Source organism: Prenolepis imparis, unplaced genomic scaffold (genome assembly GCF_030444845.1).
Source record: "Prenolepis imparis isolate NDT839.2.m4 unplaced genomic scaffold, iyPreImpa1.0 SCAF_3, whole genome shotgun sequence".
In the NCBI taxonomy this organism is placed as follows: domain Eukaryota; kingdom Metazoa; phylum Arthropoda; class Insecta; order Hymenoptera; family Formicidae; genus Prenolepis; species Prenolepis imparis.
Genome location: NW_028141161.1, coordinates 16,618,459 through 16,639,695, shown reverse-complemented (window position 1 = coordinate 16,639,695; position 21,237 = coordinate 16,618,459). Strand labels below are relative to the sequence as shown.

Here is a 21,237-nt window from a genome sequence, read left to right as displayed (position 1 = left end):
CCTTCAGAATCGTCACATAGTAGTACTGCGTCTTTTCGCGAGTCGAAACTGATGAGAACATTCGTCGTTCTAATATTATATTATACACGATCGACAAATCATATGTCAACAACGTGGTCTCCAATTCCATTATCCCAAGGGGATAACTTATTAAAATTTGAAATATAATTTAATAATTTAATAATGAGATTTTTTTAATTAAAGCGTCGAGATTTACACTGAAGATGTACCTGACGAGAATGTAGACTCAAGAATATTTTACCAGAGTGAGGCAAACTGAAACGATATCCCTCGAGCGAAAAAATAAATATCGAGTCGGAAATATCGCGTCGAAAAATCCGAGGAAACGACCGGTCGCTTCCACAATATGTGCGTACAAGAATACACATCTCGGTAACATATGAGAAGATGAGACATGCGTGCGTGCGTGAGAGCGCATAAAAGCGTCGCCTGCAAACATTAAGTACTCGTTTTGAAGAGTTTGCTGTGTCGAAAGTGCTCGGATGCATTCATGCATCCGAGAAAGATGCAGTTTCGCGGTGCACTGTCGACTTGAGAGAATGTCTGACGAGTGACAGTGAAAAGCGTGAGTGAAATTTCAGGCGATAATAGAAAACGATGATTTTTTATGTGTGCATTCAAAATCGCAGTGCGATTTATTTTAAAATTGTTATATCTTTGTTCGTTGATGAATCGATCTTTATCGAGTATCTTCGATTTTAAGCAACTCTGCTTCAAAATATAAAAAATATATAAAGCTTCCCGATGATGGTTTTAAAATTAAAAATCATCAGTGTTGATCATCGAAATTGACTATCACATCATTGCTATAAATCATCAAATAAAATTCGAGAAATTAAAAAATTATTAAGAAATAAAAGAGAAAACCTAGGAGAATATTAATCATATTAATTTTATGACAATCCATTATGATCCGTCAAGTTTTCTCAAAAGAGATTAATGAAAAGATAATTATCAAGTGACGAAAGTTAAATGGAAAGAACGTCGCTCGGACCTAAGGACACGGAGATGATAAACGATCATCGGGGATCTAGCAATCGGAAAATTGTCGCGTCGACACTAGACCGGAACCGATAAACCTTGCGGAACGATTAGATAAAAATATGGCTACTTGCCATCCGACACCTGCTGTGCAACGCATGCAGTTGCAGGACACGACTCGGATCGGTTACGGTGCGGCTACTCCGAATCAGAAGACCCTTCAGCAGTCGACCTATCCGCCGCACTTACTCAATTGGGTCTATCTGGCCATCGCCGAGCAAAATCCATCGCAGCCACCCGATCAGGTAGTCATCCGCGAATCATTTCATCATTTCGCGAGAAGAACAGGAGCCTTCTTCATCTTGAGTTATCGCGAAGAATTTATTTCCAAACCGTATTAATCTAGAAAGAAAGAAAAAATTATACATTAGAAAATTATAAAGTTTCACACGTTATCTAGACTTGCCTTTGAAGAAAACAATGCTGATAAAAGAAATTAAGATATACAGTACCGGCCAAAATTATATCACCTTTTGATTTTTTCAGCATAATTTGTTTTAAAGTGCACGGATCTCTACACGAATCATAACATATTTTGAAGGACGGTATAACATATATTGAATTATAATTCAATGTTATACCAACCTTCAAAACATGTTATGATTTGATAGAGATCCGTGCACTAAACAAGTTATGCTGAAAAAATCAAAAGGTGATATAATTTTGGCCGGTACTGTAGTTATTCGAGGCCTTTGTTCGCGAGCTCATTGTTGCTAGTAAGTCGTCGAGCGGATTATTCGTTTATATTTTAGAGCAAGCTACTTCCTACAATCTGGAACAATTTTCCTGGCGCGTCGCAGACTTATCTGCATCAAGGCTCGCTGAATCCGTCCGGATCCATCAGGCCAATGAGAGGCAGCGTGGCGGAAAGTATTACCGATTTAGCTGAACACTTTACGGATTTAAGCTTAAATGATAGGAAACCGACCAAGAGGCCGCCGACGACGTACCTGTGTCATTTGTGCTTCAAGAAAGGTCACTATATCAAGGACTGTCCGCAGGTCGGTACTTTTCACAGTGTGACACATTACAATATCCTATTCTTCTTCTAATTCTTGTAATAACAATACGATCTTATAGATTCATTATTCATACTTTCTTATTCATTACTACGTATTTTAAATACTTTCAAATATATAAATTATTGTTATACTTTATAATTATTTTAATGAATACAAAATCGTAGAGAAGACTGTAGATAATTAAAGTTCGAATATAAAGATAGATTGCAATCGCAGATCGGATTTGAAGACACTTTCGGAATAGTTATCTCTTTATCGTCCTCTGATTCGCGATCCTAGATTACAATCTTTCGTCTGATTTATGAAAAATTTTAATCGATTATCATATGTTATCTCATTGAAGCACGCGTGCAAGATAATGTTTTAAATATATCTTTTGTCTTTACTGTGATATAAAGAATGATTCATTGTCGATAGAACAATGAATATATAGAAAATACAATAAAGACTAATCGGACGAGAATAATGAACTGGATTTAAACTCGATCAACACAGTATTACAAAAAAATTCGAAACTTTTAAATATAATCATTATAAATTTTGCCTTTCAACAGTCTGTTTTGTGATAAATTTCCTGAAACTTTTCTCAGCGCACAATTAATAAAATATTTAAATATATACAAAATACTTATAAATAAAGTAACAATAATTTATATAACATACAACAATAATATAATATATAATAAAAATAAAGGAAGGATGATTAAATACGGTATCGATTATGTCGCCAACTTTTTACTATGCAAGACTCTGTTCAGAGTCTACTCTGTCACAATCAGAAAGATTGAACAATATTAATATAAATATGAGAGAACCTCTCTTCTTTCTCTTTCGAAATGATTCATTGTCAGAGATAAATCTTCGCGGGACGCAAAGTCGTCGTAAGGAGCCATCGGTAAATTTAGCTATACTCGTAAACGACGCGCGTGCCTTGATGCTATACAACAGTGCGATACTCATGGCTCAATTGAGCGTTAATTGACATAGCAAACAGCATCTCTCTGGGACACATGACGTCACACGGTCAATCATCGCGACATACTCGATGAGGGTGTACCAATTAAGCCGCGCTTCTCTCGGCTGAGGTGACATTTTTCACGTCACTATTATTCGTCAATATAGGGGGGGGGGGGGGAATAAAGAAAAGATATTCTAACATGATTTCGACCGAAAACTAATTCATAACTCTGATTAATTAATGCAAAATAAACGTTTACCGAAGGTTTCTTAAAGAAGAAAAATTTAAAAGGGAGTGATATCCTTTCAAAAGCTATATATAATCAACTTATGATTATATCATAATAATAATCAAAAGATTTTTAAAACATTATGCGAGAACCTATTTCAACGAGATATATAAATTAATATATTTATTTATATATCGCTGAAAAATAGGTTCTCGCATAATCTTTCAAAAACTTGTTTATTGTTCTATTTGTTAATATTACTCGACATACATATGCTGGAACATCGCGAGTTACTTCCCATATAAAATAATCGTATGCCTCAATATGCAAAAAGAAATGAACCGATCGGCGACTTCGCGAGGAATTTGCGACAATTAATTTAATTTGTTCAATCGTTACCAAATTTGCATTTTGTGCCTGACGATTAGGAAATCTCTTTCGTTATCTCGCTCTTTTAATTTTTTCGCAGGCGCGACCGAAGGGCGAGGGCTTGACTCCTTATCAGGGCAAGAAGCGATGTTTTGGCGAATACAAGTGTCCGAAATGCAAGCGCAAGTGGATGTCGGGCAACAGCTGGGCCAATATGGGCCAAGAGTGCATCAAGTGTCACATAAACGTGTATCCTCATAAACAGGTGAGCGAGAGAAGGATTCATCTTTAAGACCGCGCGAGTGATGTCTCTCCTTCGTTAGAATAAATTAAGTCAAGATATCCACCGTCCCTTCTCCGATCGGACTTGATAAAAAAGATCCTTGGACCCACGTTTTGGTCTCTCTCTCTCGAAATATTACGCGACCGAGAGAAATCTCGCGTAAACCAGCGGGAAAGCTAATTATAGTCGCATAATCGCGCTCGCTCGCTCTTGCCCGGTGTGCAGAAATATCCGGTCGCGCGGAGAGTCGCACCGGTAATCCTTAACGTTATTACGAATCTCGCGAATTTCTATTATAATCGAGCGTTAGCTGCGTCACGAGCGAAACGCTTGAAACGCGACCGATAGAATCCAAGAATGGCTGTACCAAGAATCTCTTCGATTTACATGTATATTTTCTATATATATAATAAAGTCATACACGAATTATATTAATAATCTAATTAACGATAGTAAAATTAATAAATAATGTGTTATATAATAATATTAAAAAATACAATATATGGGTAATATATAAATAATATTAATAGAGCATCTCTTATATGTATATATATATACCTTTTTCTCTCTCACACACTCACTCTCTCTTTCTCTGTCTCTCCCTCTCTTACATAAAATAAGGAAATGGAAATATTCTTGCAAGAGCGCAACTTACTTGCTATATTCTCGTAAAACACTCAGAATGTGGGCAATAAGATCGCTCGTATTATTTTCAGAGGCCGTTGGAAAAACCCGATGGTCTGGACGTGTCCGATCAAAGCAAGGTCCATCCCCAGCATCTTTGCGAGAAGTGTAAAACGTTGGGCTATTATTGCAGACGCAGCGCGATAATAACTTAGCGACAGCCGAATTCCGTCCAATTTGTTAATCGCTTAATCGCACTAAGGAGAAGAGGAAGAAAACGTTCTATCGGGAGTGAACTGAAAAAAAAAAAGACAAATCTGAGAAATCCGTCAAATTTGATATACATGTTGAACTGATATCGAGATTAGATACGAACGAATTTATATAATATATATACATATTGCACGAGAGAAATAAACAGATATATTTTTATGTACAATTACAATTAAACGAGCTTTTTATCGCATGATCTTTGGTGAGGATCGCGATTTGGAAAGACGCGATACTCTCTATCCATATATATATATATATTACTGAACAATTATCTACACAGACACAAAGTGTGCATAAGAGTGGCAGCAACATAATTTTTTTTTTTTCGAGATTCGTCGATATTTGACAATCAGCACATTGGGAAATATATCGCATATAAGAAAACGCGAATGAAAAACGAGAGCGTCGTTCTCAGGGATATAATATTTTGATCCTTTATAAGAATTTTAATAATTGCTAACAAGCACAGTAATGATCGTAAACGGAAAGTTCACACGTCACAATAATAATTTCGAGTTACATTAATTAAACACAACGTCGTCATCGAAATAATCTTATTCGACGGATATTTCAGAGACGTGTGAACATTGATGTGTATAAATCTCTTATTATTCAATATATTATTTGCATATGTACACAGATCCGGCTACAATTGCGAGGATGAAGAAACATTCGAATTGCGAAGTATAAGATACGAGCTGTAATTGAAATCGATATACAATTTCGCTGAGAGTTCAGTTTTGACTTTTTTTTTTCGTTAGACAAAAAAACCTGTAATTATCCGGAAACGCGATGATATTCTTACATACATATAGTATAGTCATTTCAACAACATCCAAAAACTGAGCTCACCGAAATTGCGAATCTTGGTTTCGATCTTTCGATTAGCGAAATCGCTGTCGATTAGTTCTCTCTAAGAATCATTGGACATGCACGAATGTAAAACACACTATTCATGCGGACGAGAAAGTAGAGAATTCTCTCACCCGCGGCTCTATAAGTAGAATTTGTATATGCTTAAGTAGAATTTGTAAGAATAGATATTTGGTGAGAGAAAGATATATATTATTCGGCTTGCATCATTTTATGTAAAACCACATGCAACACGCCGATAAAAACATTAATGACAAGAAAAATTGGTCGGTCGTTTGTCCAGATGATTTTGGCCTACGTATTTGGCTGTTCACGAAGAGAGCTTCTTTTTACTCGATGATGCAAAGAAAAAAAAATTAAACGGAAGTACATATTGAGCGCTGGAAGTGATGTCGAGAGCTACATTATGTGTTGTCACCATTATTATTGCTAAGATTATCCATTATATGCAATACATAATGATAATCTTAGCATTAACCCATGTATATACGTTATAGTACATATGTATTATTTGTATATAATGAGTGCCAAATATACAAACCAAAGAGATACGACAACTCTATATGCTTATACCGCGTATCCTCCCTCGTTTAATCGAGCGTCCTTGAGAGAGCGAGTTCTTCATCTATCCAAAACATGATCATGCGCATCGTAGAAATGTTTTTATATAATACAATTTACATAAAAAATATACAGTGGTCAAGGATTGGTGACGACAAATAGAAGATCCGCCGCCGGATCCTCGTTAAAATATGTCGCAGAGTTAAACGTCGTCGCCCCCGTAGAATCTACTGTTGTCGTCTGCAAACAAAACATTTGATTACATTCCATCACGCATATCGGAAGAATGAATAAACCAACTCTATCTCATTTCTTTCTCCAACGAGATTACGATATGATATATGTATCAAATTGTGGACGGTCATATAGATTATAATTGACAATTTTAAATGCTCACGTAGAGATAATCCGAAATATCTTTATATTTAATGTTTTTTAGCGTATCGTTATCTATTATCTTAACGTTAAAAAATTGAATTGTTTAATTGACAAAGCGAACGGTTATTTTTTGCGAGTCAATCGATTACGCGGACGATTGACTCGTCAAGATCCTGTTAAGATGTAGGACATCGATTCACCTCAGATGGATCCACGCGATAGGGAGAACCTTCCGCCGCTGAATGCTGATACTGCACCGCTTGTCCATACGATTGTGCGTGCTGTGTACACTGTTGCTGCATCAGCATTTGTTGTTGTTGTTGCTGCTGCTGCTGCTGCTGTTGTTTCCACTCCTCGTATTTCCGCATCGCGAGAATTAAATCTCGATTCTCGTCGGTCAGTTCAACATTTTGCGTCGTGCTCTTCAGCGAGTTGCTGTACTCTTCATCGTTCAGCGATCCCGGTTGAGGTTGTTGCTGTCGTTCGCCCGTCTTATCAGTCAGAGAGTTCGTCGAGTAGCAAATATCGAAGATATTCTGGGCGGTCGGCTGCACCGCGACTGGACTAGAAACACTGGGCGGCGGTTGGCTAACCAGAGTGATCACTTGCTGCGACTCTTTACCTTCGGTGTTGTATACTAATGTTGGTAACGAAATCGGAATCGGAACACCGCCGGATTGCACAGAATTGAGAATGTCGACTGACTGCGTCGCGGTTTTCACGTCTGCATTATTTTCGTTAGTGCACTCAGATTCGGCTGAAAGAAGAGCAGTACTTTCCGGCTGCGGCGCTATAGATCCCGGAAAGGATGGTGGCTGCTGTTGCCCGACTAAACTGATGACTTGCGGTTGTTGCGGCGGTTGCTGCGGCGACAGCTGCGGAGATGGCAGAACTGCGACCGGCGGTTCAGGGAAGAGTTCCGCTTTTAGATTCGGCAGAAACGTGTCGATCGCTCTCCATGTGGGCGCCCAGAGATTGGAACTTGGCGCCAAAACGTTGGCCGATGACATCACCAGCAGCATATTCTTCAATGATTCGGGAATCGCCTCGTACAGAAGCTCGCTATTGTCGGCATGCATGTACGCACGCAGAAGCTCTAGCACCGTCAACCACAACGGCAGAAAACCGGATAGAGTCAGCAGGGGAGTAAGATGGTGAAGAAATACCTTGGATAATAACATCGCAGCTCTGACTCTCGTTTCTTCGATGCCGATAGGATCGTTGGACGCGATGGGACCCAACAATTGCGCCAGTAGCGGAAACAACACTTCCTCGAGGCACTGCGACCACTCTATCGCAGTCAGCTGTGCCAGATCATGGGCCAGCAAAGTGCTCTGAAGACACGTTATCGCTGCCGTGCGCACTGATCGGCGGGCGTCGCAGCAGAGTCGCGCGATACCTTGAAGCAACGGTCGCCAAGCTTGCGGCCACAGGGATATACCATCGTCGATGCTACCCTCCTCCGCCCACCATCGAAATACCTGCGCAATTCTCGTGTGCAACGTGTGCATCAGATCCAACAGTTGCATCGGACTCTGCTGATAGTCGGGTGATTCCTCCGCGGAGTTGCACACCCTGTTTCGCTTGCCCGCGCATTGTAACACCGCCTCGGCGAACGTTCTCACGCAGTTGACGCACAGATCGAAGTTGAACGGTGTTACGTGCGCCATGTCGCGTACCAGGAAGTTGAGGCTTTCGCAGCACTTGACAAATGCTGCCGAGTCGTGAAGCTGCAGATCTCGTACCAGTATTATAGTGTCAGCAGCTACCGGAAGCGGTGCTTCAGTGCCGGTCGGTGACACTAGTACCCATTCCGGCACCGGACTAATGGGCCTGGGATCCAAGACCGACGTGCGAGCGTTTGTTGTTTCATCCAGAACAGTGTTGGACCGTTTCGGCGCTAATGCGCCAGCACCAGCGCATTCCAAAAGGCTGAACACTACCTTCCAATCCTCGGCGCTATGAATATTCGCGGCGCCTGTTTTTAATAATTCGAACAGACCGTAGGCAATCTGTCGGGCCAACGGTGCGGTTGTCGCAGATGGCAGATGGGTCAGAGGTAGTAGAGGAGATAGACATGCAAACTCTTCGCCGCGTAAAAGTCTGATAGCCAGTCTCAGCATACCCACGGCTACTCTCTCAAGCAGATAAGGATGATTTTCGCGTGCCGCCATCGTCAACAAACGATCCAAATGACCCTGGACGACCGGCCAGATACACGTTACTCTGTCGCGGTTCTGTATAGTTACTTCTAGCAATAGCTCCAATATAAATATAGATATGTCCTCGTCGTTAGGATTCACTGATACTAAAGCACCAACTAGAGAATTGAGCGATTCACTCTGTAAAGAATGACGATAATCGTTAAAATGTAATTTAAATTGTAAGTAAACATGTCATCAAACGTCGACTTACCTGAAAGAACTTGCTTTCTTCGATAATTTCCTTGAGGTAACAATTGGCGATAAACTCCACGGCCTTCTTTCGCGCGGTTGCTTCGGCGGGATGTGGTAGACGCGATGTGTCCATGGCGATATAGGAATAAAAGGTAGAAAATATTCCTTGATCACCCGGGGAAGCTTTGGGCGTGGTGGGTTCCCGAAGTAAAGATATCTTGCCGGACGGATCGATAAAGTCCTCCGCTTCCGTAAGATTTTTCGGCAATAATCTCGCTTCATACAGCGACTGCAGGCAATCGATAATATTCTTCCATGACGCTCTCAAGGCGTCTCCGTGTAAATGTGTGATCTTGAAAAGAGTACGTGCGGCCAATTGCGACTTTGAGCTTCCACCGAGGTGCAGAACCACTTGTTCGGGTTTCCCGCCAATTATCAGACCCGTAAATTTACAGAGACTCACTATGAGCGTGTCCAAGTCACTGCACATGCTATAGTGAGCACTGATCGCCGCGCAACTATAAAAAAAGAGAAAGTTCAGTTAGTACAAGAATAAATTTATGGTAAATGTTGTAAAAGAAGATTGAGCGTAACAAACCTAAGAAACGTTTGAGCGACTTTGCGTTGCAACGATCTATCCGGCGCTTTATCATAAGCTCGACAAAGAGCGCTAATGATCGGACCCCATGCGTGCTCGGCCAAATCTCTGTCGATGAATTCGCCGGAATTGCCTACTTTTAGATATACACTCTCAGGTCCGGAACCTCTCCTCAGTAAAACCTTCCACAGATAATTTTCTTTTACTAATCCGGTTTGTTCGGCCGGCATTACAATTTCCTCCCCTCTAGAAATAACAAATAAACAATGTTTATACAATTCTGAAATATAAGTACATACGATTAATCTACTTTACATTTTAACACTTACTTAATTGAAGTGTATATATCATCGAGCATATCCTGATCAAAATCAGCATCACCGTTAACTTTTTTCAAATTTCTCTTGAATTCATCGGTAGTCATCGGATTACTTTGCCTCTTTACATTATAATTATGTTGATCGACATTTAACATAATCACCGCATAAGCTAATGTAAAAGCAGCATCGGCTGAGGCAAACGGTCTACCATTGCTGTCCTAAAGATAACAATAGTCGGTTAATTTAATTTCATATATTCGCGTTATTTCTAATTATTATTTGAATGAACATATACTCACATGCCAATGCTCGGCAAATTTTTCGAGCAGAAGAGATATAAGAGGGGCTTCTCCAGGTAATCTAAACGATTCCAGATAAAGTCGCAGAGCCTGATCGATTCTTGTATTTCTCAAATCAAAATTATGCACGAAATAATTGAGAATATTCTTGTTTTCTTTCTTGCTGATGTATTCGCCTATCGCTTTCTTATCCAAACCGGGATTTTCTCTCAGAAGCTTCGCGATTCTTTCGGGATCCGGATGGCCAGGAGTATCACCCAGAAGACCATGCTCTGTAAGTTTCGCGATACCCTCCCGCGGATTCTCGTTAAACTTCTCTGTGCCAAGGAACAACCACTGGAAATAACAAAGAAAAACCTTTTTCTTTTTTCTGTTACATCACAGAGAGAGAGAGAGAGAGAGAGAGAGAGAGAGAGAATTCGAAAGGAACACAATTACCTACCCGCTTGTTCGCTTTTATAGCGAGCAGATCTTCGCGCGTGGGAAGATTCAATGATGCGTCGTGACGTGATGGCTTACATAATTCTTTGCAACCTTTACAACGAATTTCCATACCAGCAATCAACATTATTATAGCGTCCAAGGAAATCAATTGCATGCTATACATGCTAGTAGTGATTAGTATAGAAACATTCTACGGAGGAAATTTTCAGAGATATATATATATATATGAAGTTTCAATACATTAATTATTAATACATAATGATATAGGAGAGAAACAATGTATATACCTTAGAGAACATCTTCATAAGTTCCTCGTACAAATTTGTGGAGTAAAGTCCGCAATCATAATTTAAATACAACTCAGCAGGTAAACCGGGTATTCTCCACAATCTTACTATAGCTTCTACAAATCATAGAAATAAAACACATTACATTAATTACAGTATTATTAATGATATCGCATATTGTTATTATTACAAAATTAAGATATAAATACGTACCAAGCGCTAATTCTCGTTGTTCGTATAATATCCTATTAGATTCAGAGTGAACTATTTCCATTAATTTAATTAAATAATGTTCCAGTTGGAATTTCAAGTGTTCTCTTTGCGATTCAAACAGTAGAAATGATACTTGAAGATCCACGGCGAGGATCGACAATCTATCCGTCCCAAGCAGCTGATATAACATAAATATAAAATATTACGATATTTCTCACACTGCTTCGTTAATACACGACGTTAAATATAATTATGATGATTAATTATTTCATTTACCAAGATTAGATTTCTACACAAGTCGTCCTTCGCGAGCGCGAGTAAAGATGAGAAGTTAGAAAGGGCATCGGCGGCGATCTCCAGCGCCACTTGCAATAAGCTAAGACCCAAGTGGGTCATAATTTCGTTGTTTTGCTTGTCGAGTGGACTACACAGGGAAATGAGAAATCTAAACAGCTCGCGCACGCACAACGCGCCGTACGGAGCGCGTTGTTGCAACGGAATAAATCGGACACCCTGACTGTTCACGTACTCTTCCATTTGTTCAGGCTCTTTAGCTTTAGATATCTTGCACGTACTTTCGTCTATCGACAAGTCTTCCACACTACCGGTCGGAGATTGCGCTAAATCGATACTTTTTTCTTCGTCACCTGTGCAAAATTATTATTCATAAAACAAAAGTTTAAAAATTATTGATTTTTTTTAATTGACAAAAATACCTTGATTTTCTGACACTAATTGTTTAACGGAAGATTCAGATGTTTCGTCCATTGCATTTTTCTGATCGACTGCATCTTCCTTCTCTACGCTCTTAGTTTCTGTTGAAGCTATGGATTTATTTTCAACGTTGACATTTTTAGACGCGCTAATCTCGGCCGTTTCTATTTCGCTTTTGGCATCTGTACTGTTTACATCTCTATTGTTTTCTTGCTTCTTACTCTCCTGATTATCCACTGCTTTGCTGCTATCCTTGCTAGTATCAATTTTATTCTCATTTTTTTCCTCTTCGGTTTTATCGATACTTCCATGATCTAAAGGTCCTTGCATATCAACAATATTGCCGACTGGAGAAACGGGCGTGGTGGCCAAGTGACTCGTTCGAATTTTGTCAACCGAACTCAGAATAAGCGGTTCCTTCTCATCGACGTCATCCGTAGTGGACTTGGACTTTTGCTTCGTATAACTTTTATGTTTTCTATTCTTGCTACGAGTATTCTCTATACTGTTTGTCCTCATTTTCTGTGAAAAAATAAAATGTTATATTTACATATATAATATATGCTCTAAATTGCAGATTACGAAACTTATCATACTTTCATATTTGGCAAGACTCTAGTATCATCGACAAACTGAGGTAATCTGGTAAACAAATGTTGAACCATGTCCCTTAGACAATGTTCCGCCGTTCTTCTTAGTATTTCTGCAAAAAAGATATTTGAGTCACTTGCAGCCTGTCAGCAGAAATGTGAAACTGCCTTCGGTATAACTTACCACTGAGACGTGTTTCAAAGCATATCCTAAAGCAACTCAGCATAATTTCGCATACACTTTCATTGGAGAGATGATCGCCAGCAGGTGACAACATAAGAGCTCTCAGTACCTGTAGAATTCTCATGAGAACCACTCCATCACCAGATGCATCGGTGCCCACAAATCTTGCATGCGTAACGGCATCTGCTATAGTTTCTACACAGGAAGCTATGAGAGGATGATTAGGATCTAAAAAAAAAACTATGTATTATAACACAGAAAAGATAAGAATTCTAGTTACTACAACAATCGAGACTAACCAACAAGCCCGTAAGAAATTATTTTATTAACAGCAGACAGCGCTAGACTAGTCACAGGTCCTGTGGTTTCCTCCGATCTTATAATTTCCAGGAAGGGGGTAAGAAAAACAGCAGGTTCCAATTGAGACAGATCTCTATGCTCGTTTAACACTTCCTTCAAGGTACTCAAACCCTTCATTAAAGTATCCTGATCGTCATCCTAGAAATTAAATAGGTATCGTCAAAATACTTTTGAGATCTATCATGTCAATAGTCCACGTCATACAAGTGTCAAGTATCGTGTATAAATTTGACGTGGACTATTGACTAGAAAGGGACAAAAATAAGCATAAATGCTCAATATACATAACGCTAATTATTTGATCGGTGAGAAGAGTTAATAAAGGAGAGACAAGACTCGAGTTTACTCTAACCTGGTGAGAGTGCGAGGACCATCGGGCGCCTCGCCGCATCGCCGTCACCAGGAGGCATACTTCGCTCTCGATGACGTACAAGCCGCCCCTACAGGGACCTGAGGATCTCGCGGTTCTACTCATCTCGCGCGATTTTGTCGTTACGTCATGACCGAATGACGAGAAACCTTTACGGCTACCACAGCCCGATAATTCGCCACATTCGCCAAATGTTCGCCAACATACGTCAAGTATCGAGGAAAGCCACTTGCCACCACTTCCAACTTCCAACACGATAATCATCGACCACCGTCAACCGCCGTCGACCCACGGGTCTCGCAAATTGCAACTGTGACGTTCGATTAGTCGATATACTAATGTCGAGATTCTCGTCTATGCAAAAAAATATTTCACACATACATATATATATATAACATATCGATTATATAATTATAATAAATTTAAAAATTGAGCAGTATATTTTTATATACATATAGATTTAAATAGATATCAATTCCTAATCACTCCTTGAATTTTATTCAAACATCCGTATACATATATATATATATATATATATATATAATATACCGGGTGTCCCATTTTAAAGGACCCACTCAAATATCTCAGAAACACTGCGTTAAATCGAAAAATGTTTCCTACAAAAGTTGTAGGGTTTCGAGGGGGACATAACATAGTAATATTCATATGACCTTGGGCGGCGCCTCCAAGGTCAAGTGAAGGTGAGAATGAATTTTTTAAACGGAAACCCATATTTTTTATTATAACATCTTTTTCTATTAATTAATTTGAACAACTTTTATCTGAAGCATTTTTTTATTTTCCTAATATTTTTTCTTCTTTTCAAAATTCATTCTCACCTTCATTTGACCTTGGAGGCGCCGCCCAAGGTCATATGAATATTACTATGTTATGTCCCCCTCGAAACCCTACAACTTTTGTAGGAAACATTTTTCGATTTAAGGGGATCCTAGTCGGATGGTCGAACTCCGACAGGTTAGCACCACACATATCCAAACATATACACGTATACACATATACACACGATAGGTTAGCACCACACATATCCAACATATGCACGTATGCACACATATGCGTGAAAATGTTTTTAATATTTAACTTTTTTATTAGACTTGCAATCTCACTTTTTATTGTTTACTAATATTTCTTCATGTTAACCCTATCGCGTATACTATATTTTATGCACAGATAAACTGCAGAACTATTTTTATTAAATAAGTATTATTACGAGCTGACATGAAAGAAGCCGATAACAAAACTGTAATTTTTGATTTTTATATGATTTATATATGGAATTATAGCTAACGCGGTCCGTTTTTATAAGTACTTTAATCGTGGAAAAGGATTTATTGATCTGTATAGTCAATAAAAAGATATCCCAAAATAATAAAGTTGGTTCTGCCGTACCGACAGAACTAACTTTAGGATCCGACTAGGATCCCCTTAACGCAGTATTTCTGACAATGAGATATTTGAGTGGGTCCTTTAAAATAGGACACCTGGTATATATGTATAAGCTTACGCTACTGGAAAACTACTGTCACTCGATCAGCTGGAGCAGTTGTGTATCTCGTGCTGTCGATTTACCATCTGTTTCTCAATTATTGACAACGTTTAGCACATTCTTGTAAAAGTATACTTGTATTTAAACCGCCAATATATTCGCAGTTGAACTATCAGAGGTAAGAATAATGAATTGAGTATCGAGATGTTTTTCTCCCTCTTGACGTTTGCCATGTATCATAATCACCTGCGTTCCATACAGACCAATCGATCCTTATCGACAAAATATTCTTTTTGCACGATTTTATATTTGTTTACACATGCACGTGAATTTTACAATAAAAATTTCAGATCGCTGTTTTTCACTCATTAAATTTGTAATGCTCAACAGTCTACGATTTTTCTCGATAACATGACAGGACTGTTTTCGAACAAAGATGGTTTAGCACGATTATATAGCTATATTAAACTCAACGAAAATGATATATGATGCAGACTATAGAATATTAATTGACAAGTTACAATTATCTTATTCTTTATTCAAATAAATATAATGATGGACATGGATTATCTAGTCGAATTTGTTATCAGAGAGAGGTTATGTGATTTGTCGATGCACTCTTTTGTGCAAATTATGCGCAGAATTTATAATACAAAAGAATAATAATGCAGGAAATAATCCAATTCATCTATTCTGATTTTTCTTAAAAATTTACTTAATGAAGAATTAATTTTCCAATTTTGAATAATTTGTATAAAAATCTTTTTTAATTGTTGAAACAACATAATAAATGTTTTTGGTTTTATTTATTATCTTATCTGCTGAGTGGGTTTAATCAGTGAGACTCACCAGCTTATACTAGTAATCTACTAGCTCAGATAAAAAGGTCTTGAAATGACTAATCTCTTTCCTACATTACAGTATTGTCTGCGATATAAGCAGAGAAAGGAAATTCGAGTGGAGCTCAGGTCTTATTTTCAATTCCAAGTAATTTTTTACACATAAAAATGCGTATAACAGAATTACACGTGCGTTTAAATACATCTCTTTATATAATAATTTGTTAAATATTTATTCAGGTATTTCTACTAACAGAGTGCATGAATTTCCTACAACATGTAATTATAGAGGAAGTGTTGGAAATGTCTAAAAATTGAAACTGCGTCTGACCTGCTATCTGATAATCCTATAAAATCTATTTTGTAGAAAGAAATATTATTATATATATTAATATTAAAAATAGTCTATAGAAAACACAAGTTCTTCTATCGGATTCTTTACAATACCAGAAATTGAACGCAGTTTAAATTTCTCTATAATTGAACAGTGTTTAAACGCGAACGTGCTAGGCATAATCGAAATGAATGATCTCTTTAGCTCAATAGAATGGGTTCAGTTTCCAGTACAAAGAAGTCAATCATGCCTGCCACACAAGATTTCGTCCAAGAACTCATCGCAAAGGATTCGGTTGTCATATTTTCCAAAACTTACTGCCCATACTGCAAAATGGCCAAACAGGTATTTATATTTTATTCCATAAGAAAAAGAGTAATTTCAATCTTGTTCATAATAGACAAATTCTTTTGGAAACTAAATAGTAAACAAACAGTAATGTCATTTAATCAATAATGTTAATTGTGTTAATATATTTGTATCAAAATAACAGGCTCGTAAAGTCTTTGAAAAAAATATTCCTGTGTTGTCATCTAGATATCTGTTATCGTATATCAAGTTATGATTCCTATTTATTTCTATTTTTTCAGTCAATTTTTTATAGAGTGGAATAATTTTTCAGTCTTATGATTCAATTATTTCAAAAGAATATCTAAAATATGAAATTTTGTGATCTTAAAAAGAATCTTATAAAATTAAAAATTAATCTTTGTAAAATTAAGCTGAAATTTTTGAAATAAATCATAATGCAGTTCTTTTCATCGTATTAAATTTAGAAACAAAAATTTATTAAAGTTACGCTACCCTAATTTATTATTTATTTGTTAATACTAATTTACTGTTGATATTTTTAGGTTTTTGAATCATTAAAAAAACCATACACAGCAATAGAATTGGACGACAGAGAAGATGGACAAGATATACAAGATGTATTGGGCGAAATAACAGGTGCCAAAACAGTGCCCAGGGTGTTCCTCAATGGAGAGTGTTTAGGAGGAGGTACCGATGTGAAGAAATTGTACGATAGCGGTGAACTTGAAAAAAAATTTTAAATTTTAATCTACCAAGTGTCTTGTGACGAATGGAAAATAATTTGTTCGATATAAAATGAAATATCTTTTCTATATAACATAAGAAAATATTATAATGTGTGTTGACACTAATGCAAAAGCACGAGAAAACACATTTTCTAGATATCATAGAATATCGATTAATTAATATTTTAATTTTAAATATAAACAATATAATTAATTAAAATAACTTTAAATAAATTGCTTTTAAAATTAATTAGTTGGACAAGAAATTGACATATAAAATTTACATAACGCGAAGTCATTTTAACTACATTGTGTGTACTTAGCACTATATAAATTATGCTAATTAAATCGTAAATTACATTACACGCGATACTCGCAACATGAGGTAAGAAATAAATTTGTCATTTCCGACTACACTTTCTGCACTTTTTTCCCTTTCTACTCTGTTGTTGCGAATCCTAAGTAGAATAGGTTTGTTCTTTATTGCTGCACCGAGTTCACAGTGCATTGCACTGAACTGAACTAGTGCAAGCGCTTGTATTTCATCTTAGAACCGGAAAGTGTAATGTGATGTAAATAGAAGGAAAGAAAAAGTAATTTTAATAATTTAGTCCACAATCCACGAAGACCACGTATTCGTTCGTATGATGACGCTATAATTATTAACACCTAAAAATATCCGCAGTCCATCGAGATCGTCCAATCGCATCGATCCCGAACGAAGCGATCGAGGATCGAGGTTCTCGCGAGGGATGGATCTATCGCGATATCGTAAAATTATCGTCTACGTGCTGACGTTCCTGGCGTACGCCTGGTCCGGCTACGGAGCCGGGTTGCTGTCGAATTTACGGGACGCCGTGTTGACGGCGGAAACGATCTTTCAAGATCTCTTCGCCAACGCCATAACCATCGCGAAAAAGATCAAGGACATACACGAGGTGTTCGACGCCGCGGTGGAGGAGAACTGCGTCTTCCAGTGTCCCGATGGTTCGTATATATATAATTACACACATTCGTGACTTCATTCGTCGCGTTATCAGATTATTTTCCATGGCGCGCCGCCATTGGTCGATTCCGATCGATTCTCTTTGCACACTTCGTTTTATTCTCCCTTCTTCTTCCCTCTCGAGATTTCAATATACGTCTGTTTTCTATGTAGAAGAAGACAAAGCTGAAAAGAGAGAGATTCTTTTCCATCTGAAATGTTTTGACAGCTGACAGCTACGCGTTCCACTTGGCGTTCCATCTCAACGTTCTCGGAATCATGTCATTCTTGTTGTTCGCTGAAAATTGAACAAAGACAGATTACGCTCGCGACATCGCGATCGTCAAGTGGAACGGATGATATATGTACAGTATATTGTGATTAATGGCGCGTTATTTAAATCTTTCAGGTTCCACGCCAAAGCCAGACTGGAATCATAAACCGCGAAGCAACGGATGCGGTTCTCTCGGAATCGAGGTTGGTGTCTGAGGCACTTCCTCAGGAAACTAGATAAATCGTTGAGAAACATCTTATTTTCACAATAACACAAGTTTACATGCGTAACATTGGCTGTTTAATTATTTGACAAGCAAGCATATGATTGTTATTTATAATTTAATCCAATTTCTATTTTAATTTAGATTTAATTAATTAACGTAATTGTTTTTTAATTAGTTTGTGATATTTCTATATTGATCCATATTTAATATAGACATTTTAATTATATCTTACATTAATTAATGTAAATTAATTAATACAAAATTAATGTAATTAAAATGTAAAATTGTTATTAAAATGTAATTAAATGAATAAAAAATTAATATATATATGTATATATATTAATTTAATTTATTTAATTATGCAGCGAACTTTGTAAGATATGATTATTACAAACATTTATATAATTACAGATAAATCAAGAGTATCTCCCGCTCACTGAAATGACAAAGTGCTGTGATCTTCATGACATTTGCTATGACACTTGCAATACGGACAAGGAGAAATGCGATTTGGAATTCAAGAGATGCTTGTACAGATATTGCGATACATACCAGATTACCGGTGTTACCATTGTCAACACATGTAAAGCTGCTGCTAAAGTCCTTTTCACAGGGACAACCGCATTGGGTTGCAAGAGCTTCCTCGATGCCCAGAAAGAGGCTTGCTATTGTTCTGATAAACGGAAGAATAAGAAACCAAAGAAGGCGGCGCAGGCTGGCGGAGAATTATAACGTTGCACGTAAAAAAAAGACAATATGATATATATTTGCATATATACCAAAGTATAATAGAATAAATTTCTATCGAGCCCTTGTATACAAAAATAGAATTTCTGTAATATTATTATCTATAGTGTTTATTTATATGTCTACTGTTTATAAGATTTATATATATATATGTATATACATATATTCTACTGTTTATAAGATTTATATATATATATATATATATATATATATATATATATATATAAGATTTATATATATATATGTATATACATATATTCTGTTGCTAATTAGAGGCTGTGTTAAGAATACTTCAGATTTCAGATAATTTATTCGTAACAACATTCACGCGGGACAGATTTCTATTAATAATTTATCGATTTCTATTGACATATCGTGTAATATAGAAAATATTCAGAGTTCAATCTTAAAGGCGATAGAGATAGAGAATAAGATAAAGACATGTGAGATATTGAATTGCTTATACATGCATCACAAAAATCTAGAATTATTCCATTTTATAATTTGTAAATATACGTATCACTTGTAATATCGAAATCATGCTTCTTTTGAAAAAACAAGAGATAGTCTTTCGCGATATAAAATGTCGATGTAATAACTGTCTTGGACAAAATTACCGGGCGGGATCGATGGAAATAATTAATAATAAATTGTCCAGTAACGCTAATTGTCAAGACAATCGTTAATACTTTCGTAATATAAAATTAAAATGGGAAACGTCAGTTCTGCGCAATCTTCTAAGACTCAGAAAGATCGTAAGAAGGAAAGTCACGGCTGGTAAAATAATTTTTATTTTATGTAACAAGGCAACGTCATTTTTAGTCATATGACATATAGTTTATTTAATAATGTTATTTTAAATCACGATGTCAGAGGAAAAAAAACTATAACTTTCTTGCAACATATATCCATATGAAAAATATTTCATTCTAGACTTCTCCGTTTTTTTCTTGGTTTCTTATAAAATTATTAATGAAAAAAATGATTTTCTTGTCTGATAATTATTTGTGTAAGAGCGAAAGGAACAAGAATCGTTGTCGACATAATTTAGGATAAAGATATCGAAATTTTGTCAGCGAGCGACCAAGCACGCAAAAGCGTACTTTGCAGTTTCGTCTTTCACGTAGCGCAGATATTAAAAAAGACCGACGACCCGCGAATGGAAATGGCAAAGCGGTCAGCCAAAATTTACGAGACGAGCATGATATCCGAACGACGAATCCTTTCCTCATCTTCTTCCTGAGATTGCGTAGTAAGAAACCGAAGGAACACGTCACCGTGATAGCGCGAGCTGCGGGCAAACTGTGGGCCCGAATGACTCCTGAGCAAAGGAAGAAGTACGTAGACCTCGCCAACGAGGAGAAGAGACGACGCCAGGAGAGGAAACGGAAGAGGAAGCGTTTGTCCACACGTTCGAGGTAATCCGGAAAAAATAAGAATCAAACGTCTATGAAATAACTTATCATCTCTAAAGTAAGTGAAGGGATTGAAATGAAAGTCTGAGGGACTAATTGTAAGTTCATGATTAAAAAAGTTAAAATAAAAAATGCATATTTTTCCTGATATTATCTGAATTATTTAGTTCCTCCTTTCTCTTTCAATCCTTCAAATAACAAGATGGAGCGTGATCGCAATTTTTATATCCAGGATGAAGTAGCGAAGCTTTCCGGAGACTCGAGTTTACGCAGGGATGGAGATTCTGTATCATATATGTTGTGATAATATCTGGAAACGATTGAAATGCGATTACATATTTTTGATTTCTTTTTTATTTGTTAGTAGTCTTTTTTTTAGATCTATGTACAATAAATATTGATGTATTTTTATACATTATTAATTATATCTTATCATTCAATTAAGCCTAAACTAGGCGATCTGCCGTTT

At 37.0% G+C, this 21,237-nt stretch overlaps 5 protein-coding genes across 7 annotated transcripts; 4 read left to right on the top strand and 1 right to left on the bottom strand.

The window, feature by feature from the left end:
• Positions 1–1,124: 1,124 nt before the first annotated feature.
• Positions 1,125–4,863, top strand: LOC145934593 (zinc finger CCHC domain-containing protein 24). Its single transcript, XM_083035183.1, has 4 exons — positions 1,125–1,307; positions 1,815–2,063; positions 3,741–3,905; positions 4,640–4,863. The coding sequence occupies exons 1-4, from the start codon at positions 1,125–1,127 to the stop codon at positions 4,760–4,762; spliced, it is 720 nt and encodes a 239-aa protein (XP_082891309.1). The 3' UTR covers positions 4,763–4,863.
• Positions 4,301–13,708, bottom strand: Garz (Sec7 domain-containing protein garz). The gene is made up of 15 exons (XM_083035181.1): positions 13,390–13,708; positions 12,977–13,175; positions 12,678–12,905; positions 12,500–12,606; positions 11,906–12,425; positions 11,466–11,836; positions 11,190–11,367; positions 10,977–11,092; positions 10,688–10,879; positions 10,246–10,581; positions 9,956–10,164; positions 9,627–9,872; positions 9,048–9,546; positions 6,833–8,974; positions 4,301–6,494 (listed from the first exon to the last, which is right to left on the bottom strand). The coding sequence occupies exons 1-15, from the start codon at positions 13,669–13,671 to the stop codon at positions 6,393–6,395; spliced, it is 5,727 nt and encodes a 1,908-aa protein (XP_082891307.1). The 5' UTR covers positions 13,672–13,708; the 3' UTR covers positions 4,301–6,392.
• Positions 13,709–14,929: 1,221 nt separating this feature from the next.
• On the top strand, positions 14,930–17,535 carry LOC145933664 (uncharacterized). 3 transcript variants are annotated; one of them, XM_083033626.1, is made up of 4 exons: positions 14,930–15,089; positions 15,833–15,898; positions 16,308–16,429; positions 16,939–17,535. In XM_083033626.1, the coding sequence occupies exons 3-4, from the start codon at positions 16,331–16,333 to the stop codon at positions 17,134–17,136; spliced, it is 297 nt and encodes a 98-aa protein (XP_082889752.1). In that variant the 5' UTR covers positions 14,930–15,089; positions 15,833–15,898; positions 16,308–16,330; the 3' UTR covers positions 17,137–17,535. The 3 variants fall into 3 exon arrangements, with proteins under 3 accessions (XP_082889752.1, XP_082889753.1, XP_082889751.1); XM_083033627.1 differs by lacking the exon at positions 15,833–15,898; XM_083033625.1 differs by lacking the exon at positions 15,833–15,898 and having other exon boundaries at positions 16,289–16,429.
• A 42-nt stretch (positions 17,536–17,577) lies between these two features.
• Gxivspla2 (phospholipase A2 group XII) lies at positions 17,578–19,490 on the top strand. Its single transcript, XM_083033624.1, has 4 exons — positions 17,578–17,714; positions 17,807–18,108; positions 18,516–18,583; positions 19,018–19,490. Exons 2-4 carry the CDS (start codon positions 17,874–17,876, stop codon positions 19,336–19,338), a joined length of 624 nt encoding a protein of 207 aa, XP_082889750.1. The 5' UTR covers positions 17,578–17,714; positions 17,807–17,873; the 3' UTR covers positions 19,339–19,490.
• A 74-nt stretch (positions 19,491–19,564) lies between these two features.
• On the top strand, positions 19,565–21,094 carry LOC145933665 (uncharacterized). The gene is made up of 3 exons (XM_083033628.1): positions 19,565–20,130; positions 20,481–20,771; positions 21,001–21,094. Exons 1-3 carry the CDS (start codon positions 20,063–20,065, stop codon positions 21,008–21,010), a joined length of 369 nt encoding a protein of 122 aa, XP_082889754.1. The 5' UTR covers positions 19,565–20,062; the 3' UTR covers positions 21,011–21,094.
• The last annotated feature ends 143 nt before the right edge of the window (positions 21,095–21,237 follow it).

Excerpts from the sequence above, each read along its gene's own strand:
- LOC145934593 (XM_083035183.1), top strand. The coding sequence starts at position 1,125 with ATGGCTACTTGCCATCCGACACCTGCTGTGCAACGCATGCAGTTGCAG. Across the intron at positions 1,308-1,814 it reads CATCGCAGCCACCCGATCAG|AGCAAGCTACTTCCTACAAT; the intron begins GTAGTCATCCGC and ends TTTATATTTTAG. Across the intron at positions 2,064-3,740 it reads ATATCAAGGACTGTCCGCAG|GCGCGACCGAAGGGCGAGGG; the intron begins GTCGGTACTTTT and ends ATTTTTTCGCAG.
- Garz (XM_083035181.1), bottom strand. The coding sequence starts at position 13,671 with ATGATTATCGTGTTGGAAGTTGGAAGTGGTGGCAAGTGGCTTTCCTCG. Across the intron at positions 12,906-12,976 it reads AATTTCTTACGGGCTTGTTG|ATCCTAATCATCCTCTCATA; the intron begins GTTAGTCTCGAT and ends TTTTTTTTTTAG. Across the intron at positions 10,880-10,976 it reads TTATGAAGATGTTCTCTAAG|AATGTTTCTATACTAATCAC; the intron begins GTATATACATTG and ends TTTCCTCCGTAG.
- LOC145933664 (XM_083033625.1), top strand. The coding sequence starts at position 16,298 with ATGGGTTCAGTTTCCAGTACAAAGAAGTCAATCATGCCTGCCACACAA. Across the intron at positions 16,430-16,938 it reads ACTGCAAAATGGCCAAACAG|GTTTTTGAATCATTAAAAAA; the intron begins GTATTTATATTT and ends TGATATTTTTAG.
- Gxivspla2 (XM_083033624.1), top strand. The coding sequence starts at position 17,874 with ATGGATCTATCGCGATATCGTAAAATTATCGTCTACGTGCTGACGTTC. Across the intron at positions 18,109-18,515 it reads CGTCTTCCAGTGTCCCGATG|GTTCCACGCCAAAGCCAGAC; the intron begins GTTCGTATATAT and ends TAAATCTTTCAG. Across the intron at positions 18,584-19,017 it reads GCGGTTCTCTCGGAATCGAG|ATAAATCAAGAGTATCTCCC; the intron begins GTTGGTGTCTGA and ends ATATAATTACAG.
- LOC145933665 (XM_083033628.1), top strand. The coding sequence starts at position 20,063 with ATGGGAAACGTCAGTTCTGCGCAATCTTCTAAGACTCAGAAAGATCGT. Across the intron at positions 20,131-20,480 it reads AAGAAGGAAAGTCACGGCTG|CGCAGATATTAAAAAAGACC; the intron begins GTAAAATAATTT and ends TCTTTCACGTAG.